General features: G+C 47.9%; 1 protein-coding gene across 3 annotated transcripts in view; it reads left to right on the forward strand.

Annotated features, from left to right (window-relative positions):
• Tulp4 (TUB like protein 4) overlaps positions 1-13191 on the forward strand; it is a 139826-nt gene that overhangs the window by 112303 nt on the left and 14332 nt on the right. For all 3 annotated transcript variants that reach the window (XM_052169326.1, XM_052169327.1, XM_052169328.1), the window contains exons 8-12: positions 940-1164; positions 2196-2430; positions 6887-7031; positions 9534-9678; positions 11610-11703. In XM_052169326.1, coding sequence (XP_052025286.1) covers positions 940-1164; positions 2196-2430; positions 6887-7031; positions 9534-9678; positions 11610-11703 — 844 coding nt within the window. The remainder of the gene's footprint in view (positions 1-939; positions 1165-2195; positions 2431-6886; positions 7032-9533; positions 9679-11609; positions 11704-13191) is intronic.

Here is a 13191-nt window from a genome sequence, read left to right on the forward strand (position 1 = left end):
AAATGAATTATCTTCATCCTTGCTTTTTGCTTTAGGAAGTTGGAATCAGGATTAGCTGACCCTAGAGGCTATGTTAAGGAATTATCTTTATGTGTTCCTTTTATCTCCATGTTTGTCACATTCATATAAAAGATCTGACATCTCCACTTGTGATCCTGGAATCCCTGGAGGCCTTGTCCAGTGAGCACTCCCTGCGTCTGGATGAGCGTGGATGGAGCTCGCCGCCCCCCCCCCCCCCCAGCCCTCTCTCTCCCACTTTGCTTGGCTTATGTGATACTCTCTTAGATAAGACTTTGAGTTTGAGATTTATTTCAGTAAAAGAAGTTTCTAACATTTGGATTGCAGCTTGTGATTTCAAAGATCCTCAATCCTAGACTCTTCTGAGGACCTCTGTTTCCCCAACTCTCCCTTTTCCAAAGAGAAGCCCACTTGCGGTTCCTGGCCCATTGTCTTGAGGATAGTTGAGAACAGCGGTGACTTCATTCCTGGGGTCCCAGAAGCACCATGGTACTACTACCTTCTCCTGTAATCCTCAGAGCATTCCTGTTCAGCTCGTAAGATGAGTTGGGCTTTAGAGCTGGGGGTTAGTCCCCAGTTTCATGACGCAGAGCCCCACATCCAGTGTTAATTTGACCCTGAAGTGCTGTCTCATGGAAGAATGGAAAAAGGCCATGCGGTGTGCCTCCTTATCACCTTCTAAGTCGTGGGCAGCACCACTGGGCACTTGGAGGATCTAGATGGCCAGCCTGCAGTAAGGGTCGATGAGGGGACTCTTGGGCAGTTGTGCTTTCAGGCGCCGTCTCAGGCGCCATCTCAGGCAGAGCCAGTATTCTCTGCTATGCTTTGGAATGCCAGTGCTCTCAAAACCAGCAACTGACTTTATCTTGCTGAGACAAGGCTAACTGTGCCCCACCCCCCTGTGCCTTCTTTCTTTGGTAGCGCCCCATCATCTCCATCTGTTGGGGCCATCGGGACTCCCGGCTGCTTATGGCGTCCGGACCAGCGCTGTATGTGGTTCGTGTGGAGCACCGCGTGTCCAGTCTCCAGCTGCTGTGCCAGCAGGCCATCGCCAGCACCCTTCGAGAAGACAAGGACGTTAACAAGCTGACCTTGCCCCCTCGTCTCTGTTCCTACCTCTCCACTGCCTTCATTCCCACTATTAAGGTAGACTTCCCCTTCTCCTCTTCCTGTTCTCCCGTCAGCCTTTCTACCACAAGAAACAGGAGAGGTGGGGGAGGGACCAGAGGGTACATGGATGCTTCTCGTCTCCATTAGCACGCCTGAGCTCGGCCACATGGACCGCAGAAACCCGCTGTATGTCCTCATTTATCTGCAGCCTGCCTGGCACCCCTGCTCGTGTCTGTCCGTGTGAGGTGTGCTGGGGAGGGAGGGGGCAGGCTTCCTTTCTCACGTCAGCTCGATCATTGTGTCAGCCTGGTGGTCACGAGGCAAACTGTTCAGTTATGACAGTACACCAAGTACTTCATGAAGACGTTTTGTTTAGTCTTGACTTCCTGCAGACTCTAACATTGTTTCCTCTTGATAAAGCAGGAAAGAAGTTTATGTGAGGGAAATAACTTGTTCTGAAGCTAGTTAGGAGACTAATCAGGATTCAGTCCAGACCAGTTCTCAGGTTCACGGTCTCCTCTTCGCTGTACTGAGCGTGACTCCCACATAGTGCAGTTCCCAGCCATCTTTTATACAGACTGTCACCCAGAAAATGCCTGTAAAGTGGCAACACGGGAAATAGAGCAGCCAGTCGCCACTCAGGCGAGGCCTTCCATTACCTTAGGCCCTGTACATTTAGGACCTTTTCCCTACTATGTCTCTAGATTGACTACTTGATCACTTTTCTCATAATACATTAGAGCATGAGTCTAATGGTTCTGTTTTGCTAAGCTGCCATACAATATTGATAGCATGCTAGGAGTTTTCAACTGTTGTGTGATATGTCAGATAAAGTAGGTGTCAGAACTGCCACTGGTTGCAGTTCATTGTCCAAAGTGGAACCCTCACTTAATTGCTGTTTAAGCGCCTCCTCAGTTTCGAGTAATCTTGTACAGCATATGGTTGACCTCTACCTAGCCTATGCTCTGCCAGAGAGAGCATCTGTGACAGAAGCCAGTCTGCTCTGTGCCTGCTCTTTTTCTTTCTGGGATCCCAGATCTGCTTTTTCTACCCTGTCGTGCCTGTAGCCCCCGATTCCAGACCCCAACAACATGCGCGACTTTGTCAGCTACCCGTCAGCGGGCAATGAACGACTGCACTGCACCATGAAGCGCACAGAGGATGACCCAGAGGTCGGGGGGCCCTGCTACACACTCTACTTGGAGTATCTGGGAGGACTCGTGCCCATTCTCAAGGGGAGGCGCATCAGCAAACTGCGGCCGGAGTTTGTCATTATGGACCCTCGGACAGACAGCAGATCAGGTAGGCCCAAGACCCCATTCCTGTGGGTGTGAAATATCACCCTTAAAGCCATGCAGGGAGAATACCAGTCTCTGAGACTGGTTCATGCTGGTTGGTGCGGCATACTGTTGATGTTCCTCCCTTCCCTGGCTCCCACCCAAGGGAGCAGTTTTCCAAACGCCCTTGCTGGGAGGTTTGCACAGCACTCCATGTGTCTCAGGCCGAGGAAACATCAGCTCCCATCCCAGGGAAAGCTGCTAGTATAGCCTCTGGCCCTGAGTACAGCTCTTGCACGGTCACCGAGTAAGAACTCATTGAGTACCTGGATGAGGTACTAAGGTAAGGAGAAAATAGTAGTCCCAGGAGGGCAACAGCGCAGATTTTCAAGCCTGCAGCCCACTTTGGGCCTTGTACTTCTGCTCTGCCCTGCTAATCCACTATTTGGTTTTCCAGTGTTTCCAGTGAAGGTTTCTTACAGAGCCATTATCTTTCCGACATGGAGCATCATTCTGTTCTTGTGATCAGACATATTAAAGGTGTCTCTCTACAGGACTAGACTGAGGCCCCCCAGGAAGGGACTGGGGGTGGGGTTGTGCCTGTTGGTTGCCACCTGACTCTTCACATACCTGTGAGTGCTTGCAGCTTATCCATTCTGCAGCCTTTGTGTGACCCCTGCCACAGAAGGCACAACACTGGCCTTGGTGTCCATTACCTGTCATAGTGTCTGGCTTGGCATACTGGTCATCCTTCTCAGGAGCCGGCTCGCCCTGGAGGGAGGAACTGGTCTTCTTTGTAGCACTAGACCTTGAAACAGCATTGTTCATATTGGGTTTGTTTCATTAGTTAATACTCTCAACTTCCTAATGTCCGTTCACCCATCAGACTGGTTCTTTTGTCCCTGAAGCTGCCATAGCATGTGTGACCAAGGTCTTCTTAGTTCTTAGAGCAGTGGCTGCGCTTACCCTCAGCCTCACTTGCTGAAGCCTTTATGTTACATGTGTGCGCTGTGTCCTAGGCGTTTCCACAGCAACTGTGTCAGTGTTCTCCACCACCACATGTTCCCGTATAAAGTCACAAGCATAAGCCTCAGCTTTAAACCGTGAATGTTTGCCGTCCCTCTTGATTTTTGAGTCACGTGATCAGCTAGCCCCAAGGGTAGAGGGAACAAGAAGAATTAAGGGCATACAGTCAGGAGGGAAAGGACAATGCCGGAATGCAGGCAATGGCTTCAGGGGGCCAGGTCCCGAAGACTGCATACTCCTCGATGTGTATCCTGCTCTCCGGGGATCTCCCCAGGTGCCTGACTTCCTCTGCAGAAGGGGGCACCAGCCTCCCGAGGCCAGACTTCTTTTTTTCTTTTTCTTTTTTTTTTTTTTAAATTCGGTATATTCTTTATTTACATTTCAAATGATTTCCCCTTTTCTGGATCCCTACTCCCCGAAAGTCCCATAAACCTTCTTCCCGCCCCCCACCCCCCCACCCCCGTTCCCCCATCTACTCCCTCCCACTTCCCTGTTCTGGTATTCCCCTATACTGCTGCTGGGCATATACCCAGAGGATTCCCCAGCATGCAATAAGGACACATGCTCCACTATGTTCATAGCAGCCCTATTTGTAGTAGCCAGAAGCTGGAAAGAACCCAGGTGTCCCTCAATGGAGGAATGGATACAAAAATGTGGTATATTTACACAATTCAGCCATTAGAAACAATGAATTCATGAAATTCTTAGACAAATGGATGGAGCTGGAGAACATCATACTAAGTGAGGTAACCCAGTCTCAAAAGATCAATCATGGTATGCACTCATTGATAAGTGGATATTAGCCTAGAAACTTGGAATACCCGAGGCCAGACTTAACTGCCTGCAGGCCTGGTTTTCCTAAATGTTCATACTTACCAGCTCACATCCAATACAGACTGTTTAGTTGCTAACACATCTTTGGGAAATGGGGTATTTTTATCTTAAATTTTTTACATCTAAAAGTTATAAAGTAAAGAGACTCTGTAAACACCATTCAGTGCCCCTCTGTGGTATATGAGCCCCTGTGAACCTGCTGGAGCACAGGACACTTTAAACACCTCAGGACAGAAATAGAAGCTGTGTCACAAGGCTCAGTGTGACTAATTGGCAACTCAGTGGTATATACAAAGTAACTCAGGACGGAGGTGACATGTAACCTTGAAAAGACAGGACTGCCACATCATGAGCAGCTGATGAACCCTTCCTAGAGACCACAGCATTCTCTCTCAGCATAGGGCCCTTGGAGCAGCACAAGGAAAAGCACCGGAGAGAGGTGTAGTTAACTCCTGAGTTCCTGGGGTCTCTCCTTTAATTAACTAATCAGGGCTGTTGTGGGTCCTGGGTTCATTGGGAGATTTTTATGTTCTTAATTTTGTGATTTACTGCTGGGAATGTTCGTCAAGTATCTTGACAGATTATCCTTGTTTGCTCAGCACACACAAAACCCTCAGTTCAGGTCTCCCGGAAACTGGCATGGTGTGACATGGCTATATCCTTACCTTTCCGAATTAAACATAGAATGTGTTGAAGTGTAGAGTCATCTTCAGCTATGTAGCAGGTTCAAGACCATCCTGGGATAAGCACAAGGTGCGACTATGGGGATTGGGTGGTCTGAGAGTGTGGTGTGGTTGAAGCAGCAGGAGACTTCTTCGAGGAGGGTGTTTGCTCGCAGTTCCGTGCTCGGTCCACTGTAACCATCTGTTTTGGAGCTTCTAATCTTTCTTCTGATGGCCAACTAGCCAAGTTATTAGGAATGGCTCCTTTATGAAGTACACACAGCGCAAGCCAATCTACACTGAACGCTCTCACTGCCCAGAGTCTTCCTTTCAGTGCTCAGCAGGGGTCAGCTACACCAGGTGTCATTGCTTTTTTTTAAAAAAAAATTTTTTTTTATTCATCAACAATTTTCATTACATTTTATCAATGAGCCACTCCCAGATCTAAACCCCCAAGAGGTGCCTCAGAAGTACCAAAGACCAAAAATACACACACACACACACACACACACACACACACATGCATAGAACCAGTAAAATCCTCATTGGCACAAAATGAATGATCAAGGTCACAGAGGGGAAAAGAAAGCTATCAGTGTTAACTGGTTAATCTCTGGGGAAATGGGTGTCTGGTACTGTATGTTAGTCTGTAATCATGCCTTCAGGAAAGGGGGCAGAAGTCAGTGTGATGCTGTGTTACATATTGAGTTGATAGCTAGCCTCAAGTACAGGCCACCTTTGAGGGAGGCTGTTGAGAGATGTGGGGTGTGGCCCTGAAGGTCCTAGTGGGGGCCCTAGTTGGAAACTCTGCATCTGCCACACCATTTCTGTCCAGTATCACCTGTCCTGGCCCCCAGGTATTCAGACACTGACCCTGAGGTTTCTGGAATGCATCCACCATTAGGTGACTTTGTGCAGCCGGGGTCTGAAAGGGAGGAGGGGTTGTTGGGAGAAGCAGTTTTTGTGCTCCATGTAGGAGTGGCCCGTGGGGAAGGAGGATCAGCAGCTGTGTTCACAGCTGGTTGAGGACTCAGGGAATCCCTGATGGGAACACGCCTGTGCTTCCAGCTTGGTGGCTGGCAGCAGAGGGCTTTGTGGGAAGAGGAGGTATCATCCGGGCAGACTGCTGCGGCCTGGCCAAGGAAGGGCGCAGCTCCTGCTCCAAGGATCCTGGATGAAGCAAACCTCAACTCTTCCTCCTTCGGTTTGAGTTTGGTGGCCGTGATTTTTCGAGCCTGGAGGTTAGGGTATGGTTTGATCTTTCGAGCCTGGAGGTCAGGGTATGTGTCCATCTTGCAGTGTTGTTCCAGCGCCGAAAGCTGCTCCCAGCTGTGCCTCTGGTCAAGGGGACCCAGGCTGCAGGAGGTCAGGAATGTGGAGATGCTTCCGTCTCGTCTGTAGCTCACATCATGCGTGCGTTCTAAGGAATTTAGGATTACACCTCAGGTCCAAGTTGGGCCCACTCAGCCTCCAGGTGGGATCGTTAGGCCCTAACTCCCTGCAGCAAGTCTAGAATTGTCATTCAACATAGAGCTGCCTGGAGACCCGACTCAGCAAGATGGTAGTTTCTGCAGGCCTGGCCTGGTTGGGCCTTCCAAAGCCAGAAACAGGATCTGAGAAGTCTGTCGGGGAACCCTCAGGCTAGCTTTCCAGTCTTCTTGAAAGTTCACAGGAGACTAGGTGGTCACCTGAGTGTTTTACTCAATAATAAAATTTTTGTTTTCAACTTTTGGCATAATGAACAGTTTTGTATATTTTCAGGGCACTAAAATATCAGCCATTTTAATAACAGTATAAAATGCATACTTCTTTTTAGAAAAGAACATAAAAATGTCAAAAGAGAAGAACTGCTTCTTGATATTTTAACCTCTAACTTAACAAGAAAACCTCTAACTTAACGAGAAAGTCAGACTGTACAGGAATAACAGTCGCTTACACCTTATGATTGGTTTCTTACAGATGAGCTCTATGGGAACAGCTTAATTTCTACCGTGATTGACAGCTGCAACTGCTCAGACTCAAGTGACATTGAACTGAGTGATGATTGGGCCGCCAAGAAGTCCCCCAAAATTTCCAGAGCTAGCAAATCGCCCAAACTCCCAAGGTAACAGCAGTGAGCTTCCCTTTATTGTGCCTCTCCTCATGATGTAACATTGTTCTAGATGCAGAGTTCAACTCAAGCTGACTGTAATGAGGAAGCTGAAACTCTTGGGTCCAGATTGCTGCTTAGTTCTAGAACCATTTCTACCCAAATAAACCTGGTTACATTGAAAAGAACAGGAAGGAAGGGAAGGTCACACTGACACAGCAGCATAATCAGTTCCCCTTTTGTTTTCTCAACACTTTTCATTCTGGAAGATTCTTTCTGGAATAATTACAGCCTGCCTGCCTGCCTGCCTGCCTGCCTGCCTCCTCCAGGGTAGAATGTAAACGCAGGCCTCCAGGTCACTATGGTCCCCACTGCTTCCAACTCCCTCATTTTGCCTTTCAGTTTAAGAACAGAAAACAAGGTTTCACAGCAGATGTGACCTGTTGATGAGGAGAGTGCCCAGCCCTGTGCCTGTGACGCCAGTGAAGAAGGCAGAAGGCTGGTGTCACCACCTGGGAGAGCACTGTGTCCTTCCTCTTGCTGTCATGGCTGTATGACTAGACAGGACTTTTCTCCGGGTAGTAATGGACAGGCAGAGCCTCATCAAGACCCTTGCTTGTTGACAGTTGTGTGGTAGCATGCAAAATCAAGGTGTGACTTACATGCCACCCTAGACGTGCCCAGATGGCTGTCTTTTAAATATTTGGTTCATTGGGCAATAGATGGACCGATGTGTCGCCATTTCAGGACAGAGGACATGCCCATCTTTCCAGGGCTCGTGTGCTCCTCGCGCTCACCATGGCTTCTGTTCCTTTATACCACTTTGTTTACTGTTGAATTTCATAGGAACGTGGGTACTCTTTATTTAGCTTTGTTTGTCAACACAGTGTCATAGATACCGGTAGTTTGCCTTTTAATTTTAAAGCATTTCATGGGAGTATTTCATGTAACAAGCATGTGACTGTGTTATGTGCTCTCCCAGTCAGTGGATATATTGGGTAGTCTCTAGGTAGGCACTCTGATGAATAAATCCGTTATAAGTTTTCGTACAAATCTTTTGGGAAATATTGCACTCATTTTTCTTGCATATAGTCTTATAAAAGGAGTTACATGGTCATGAATTAAATGCATTTTAAACTTTAGAGGAAACTACCAAGTGGCATTACGTGACTGTACTAAATTAAATTTCTACAGCAGCATCTAAGGCTGCCATTCTCATTCCCAGCTTTGTGGTGACTTTAAGAGTTTTACCATTCTGAATAAATGTGTGGCTGTGAAGTGACAGTGACACTGCAGTCTGACTCTGGAGTCTCCGGGATGGTGATGTCCACCTGAGCCCTTGTCCCGTTTATATCAGCATCTGGTTGTTCCTTTGGTGAAGTGTCTGTTTGAATTGTTCCTTCATTTTTTTATTGGCTTGTTTGACTTGTAACAGAGAAGACTCCATGTCAAATGCACATTTTGCTAGATAGTCCGATATGAGAGGTCCATTTATAATCAGTCCTTCTTGAGACTGTGAGCATCCTTCCTGCAGCTATAAAACTTTAGTTTTCACATGAAATCTCAGATCTGCTTTATAGCCGAACCATGTGCAGGACATGAAGGGTAAACAGTTATTTTTACTACCCAGCTCTTCCAGGAATGCAATTCATCGGGTTTGGTTTGTTTTCAACCAAAGTTTGTTTAAACTGCTCATAAAATGAGGAACTCCTATCATTCTCTAGTGTTTCCCACTACCTAAGCCACACATTGTGTCTATAAATACCTCCTGAAGGTCCTGCCATTCTTGTGAATGGTGCCCCCTTCCTCATTCTCTCTGCCTGGAGCACTTACACAGCAGCTAAGCCAACAGTCTGTGCACAGCTCATCCTCCGTCTTCCCATTTACCTGGAGCCTGAAGTTTCTTACCAGTTCTGTAAACTGTATATCTGCTGCCTCGTGCACTTTTCATAGGACATTGGGAACCCCACCATAACTGTGGCATAGCACCGTCTTTTGAGTAGAGTGGTGTTAAACACCTGTGTCTTTACATTGTAATAAAAGAGAGAACATGGAACCGGCGGCAGCAGAAGAGCTTTCCGTTCAGTGATTTGACTTAAATAGTGTAGGTGGCTGTGTTAAATAGTCTGCTTAGAGGAAGTTTTGTAAATCACAGTGTCCTTGGGATGAGAAAGTCTTCCCTCCTGCCATCTCCCTAGGACTGATTCTGCAAACCTGTGGCAGAAGGCATATGTGCTTTTCTAAATACACTGTAAGTCTGTAGGTGGTGAGTGTTGATTCTCTAGGCTCTTACAGGTGAATCTCCAGGTGAATCTCCATTTCCTAATTCTGCATATTTTCTTAGTATTTAGTTGAGATTCTTTCCCCTCCTTTCTAAATAAAAAGGAAGAGAGAACTTTGTGAAATTAGTGCCCTGACCATTGAGAGCCAACATTCTACAGCTGAGCGTCAGGGAGCGGGGTTCTGGATCCAGAGGCATCCTCCTGTGCATGACCCCCTCCTACCTTGTCTCCACAGGATCAGCATTGAGGCCCGAAAGTCACCCAAGCTTCCACGGGCTGCCCAAGAGATTTCTCGGTCACCCCGACTGCCCATGCGCAAGCCCTCCATGGGCTCGCCCAGCCTGACCCGGAGAGAGTTTCCCTTTGAAGACATCACTCAGGTAGACTCACAGAGCTGACAATGGAGCATGCGCACAGTCCAGCCAGCAGGCTCCCTGGAAGCACCTCCATCCTTCCCGACTTGCCAGTCTTGCTGCTTGCCACGCCTGCGTGCATGCAGGCCGTGTGCCTATTCCACATACCTCTCTGTTACTGGGGTCTCCTCCAGGACGGCTCTGAGTGAGGTGTCTTCCCTTCTCCACATCTGCCTCCCGGTGGAGGCAGTGACTCCTCAGTTCTAGGAAGGGGATGCTGGTCATAGCCCCACAGCCCGGCCTGCCTGCCTTCTCTATGCCTGTGCTCCGCCTTGGTCACCTCTCTAGCTCCTCCCTGGTTTGCCCTCACTTCCAGCCCTAACTGTTCCAGCGTGCACCTTCTCCGTGAAGGCTTCCTGCCCTGGACCAGCTAACACCCGTCCAACTCCCTGCTGGTGTTTATCAAACACCTCTGGATACAAACCACCAAAAGCCTTTCTATCCATCATTAGGTCCTGAGTTCCTCCAGGAGCTTTCTTTAACTCGCACCCACCTTGAGCATAGCACTGGAAGAGGTTTCTTCTTCAACACAATGAAACAATAGGATAATTTCAAGGTTCAAGGACATATTGGGTTCAGTTCAGCTGAAATTGGCAGAATTTATCCATGCGAAAAAGGAGAAGTGATCAAAATTGTGTCCCAATCACTTTGGTGGCCTTCTTATTTAGTTAGTTTAGTTTAAGTTCTGTTTTTATTTCACATGTTATTATTTTGGGATTATTTTGTTATTTTTTGTTTTGCTGAGGTTTTGTTTGTTGTTTGTTTGGGTTTTTTTTAAAGATTTATTTATTATATGTAAGCACACTGTAGCTGTCTTCAGACACACCAGAAGAGGGTATCAGATCTAATTACAGATGGTTGTGAGCCACCATGTGGTTGCTGGGATTTGAACTCAAGACCTCTGGAAGAACAGTCGGCTCTCTTAAGTGCTGAGCCATCTCTATAGCCCTACTTTGTTATTTTATTAATTAGCTAACTAATTAACTCCAGATACTGCTGGTAGCCCAGGCTGGTCTGGACCTCAGTATACCCCTGCCTCAGCTTCCCAGTTGTTGAGAGCACAGCCTGCCTCACCTGCTTCCTGTTTCCCTGATTGTTACAGTGAGGCCACGCCCCTTTTCCCAGGCTCAAGTACTTCATTCTCACCAGTTGGAGCTACAGACATACCCCACTACTCTGAACTTTGATGGCCTTTTTAATTTCATTTTAGAGACAGGGTCTCCTCCACCCTGGGTGGCCTCAAATTTGCCGTGTCACCAGGGATGACTTTGAACTTCTGATCCTCCCAACTTAACCTCCGAAGTCTTGATCTAGGCTTAAATCACCAGGTTGAGATATGCAAGGGTAGATGTCATGCTCAAGGGATGCTGGGTGGGCATTCTACAAACTGAGCCACATTCTACAGCCCTTTAATAACCTTTTAAACGATTTTTAATTTATGCATGTATGTGTACGTGTGTGTGTTTATGTGCACCAGGTGCATACATGTACCCACTGAGGCCAGATCCCCTGGAATTGGAGTTAAGATGCTTGTGAGCCACCTGATGTGGGTGCTGGGAATGGAACTCCCGTCCTCGGCAAGAGCAGCCCATGCTCTTAACTGCTGAGCCATCTCTCCAGCTGCTGATGCCCTTTTCCAACTGAACACAGGTGGCCATTCTGGGAAAGAGCTGGCACTCCCAGCTCAGTGTCCACCACTGGGAAGTGGCAGCCCATCCTGCTCTGGTTAACCTCTGCTCTGTAAAATGGCATCAGGTGGAGAGTGAATGTTGCTGGCACTGTCCATGTAAGCATTTTACATACTAGTGTTCATTCTAAGTAGACAATTGTATGAAATAGACTGAGATTCTTTTTATTTTTCTTTCTCTCCCCTCCCCTCCCCCCCCCCGCCCCCACAGCACAACTATCTTGCTCAGGTCACATCCAATATCTGGGGAACCAAGTTTAAGATTGTGGGCTTGGCTGCATTCCTACCAACCAACCTCGGTGCAGGTAAAGACTCACTCTCTTTTCTCACTGTCCCTTTGGAAATTGATAAAAGTTCCCATTTCCAACCTGTGGCAGTTAAGTTAGAAAATGAGCTCTTCCGACAGCACCGGACTCTGTCACCGTGACCCCAGCCGCTCCGTGTTAGAGAAGCAGCTGTGTCTGTCACTCACTGGGTTTCCTTCCTGGTGCCTTCACTTGTCTCTCTTGGATAAGCTCTGTGTTAGTGGCCAAAATCTCTAGCAGAAGATTTTTTGAAGTACTTCTAGCCATTTGGTTGTAGTGAGCAAATCTAGGTTCCAGCGCCCAGGTTCTTGTATTACAAGGAACTTCTAAAGAGAAGTTAAAGACCAAGAAGTAGGCTGGCTCCTTTTAGGAATTCAGTTCTTGCTTTTTCTTATCTGGTGAGCATCTGTCTGTGACAGGTTTGAGATACAGAGGTGTGAGGGTGTTGGCTGAGCCCACCCCAGGCTCTGTTGGTCATCTGTACCCTATCCAGGTGAGTAGTAAGCGCTCACCACCTTACCTCGGGGCAGGGAGGAAAGGGCAGTGGACCTGGCAGAGAGCCTTTCCGTAGCAGCTCCTTGGCTTGCTGGGTCTTCCTGCATGTGCAGCTGGACTCTGCTCCCTGCCCACCACCGTTCTGTTTATAAAACAATGATATAATGGTGTGGGAGGGAGCACCTCAGTGGCCCAGCCGAGGTGTTCCCCTTAGGAGTCCCCACCATGCGTTGGGCCTAGTACAAAAGGAAGTTTATTGAGGGAAAGGAAGGGCCCCCATGCCCCCCAGAAAAGAAGTAGAGGCAGAGAGAGAGAATAGGAGAGGGATAGGGAGGGAGAGAGAGAGAGTGCTGGAATGCTAGAGAGCTGGGGTACACAGTGCTTCTATTCTATACACCAGGTTGGCTGGCACTGGGCTGACAGAGATGCAAGCTGTTGCTAGGTAGCCACTGGGCGGAGACTAGAGGAATTGCCAACCCCCGTATCCACCCCCACACCCCCCCCACACACACACACCCACACCCCCCACACCCCCGTCTCCACCCCCATCTTCCTGGTTTGCCTACTTACTGATCTCACTTGTCTCTCTCGTGAGGCCAGGCAGGCCTTGGCCCTTGATATAGTCTGTGCTCTCTGCAGCTAAATTTAAATTGTTCTTCAAGAATTATGTTTATAGAAGTTGTATCCTATGCAGACGTATAGAATAAATTACTCTTGCAAACCAGTGCTAAGAATGCACTGAGGATGGAGTGCAGCAGGCCAAGGCTTGAGGTCCGACCTCTAGCACTGTCCTCAGCCCAGCTCAGAGGCCTCCTGCTCTTTGTTGTGTGCACCCGGGGGATGAAGCCCTTAAAGCAGCACCGTGTTAGAGCTTTCATTATGAAGTTTTCAGTTCAGATAACAGGGAAGCCAAAGAAGAACATAAAATCGAATAGGATTTAGTCCTTGAATTAAATAAATAAATAAATAAATAAGGCCTGCTGTGTATAGTGT

This window comes from Apodemus sylvaticus, chromosome 23, assembly GCF_947179515.1.
Source record: "Apodemus sylvaticus chromosome 23, mApoSyl1.1, whole genome shotgun sequence".
NCBI lineage: Eukaryota > Metazoa > Chordata > Mammalia > Rodentia > Muridae > Apodemus > Apodemus sylvaticus.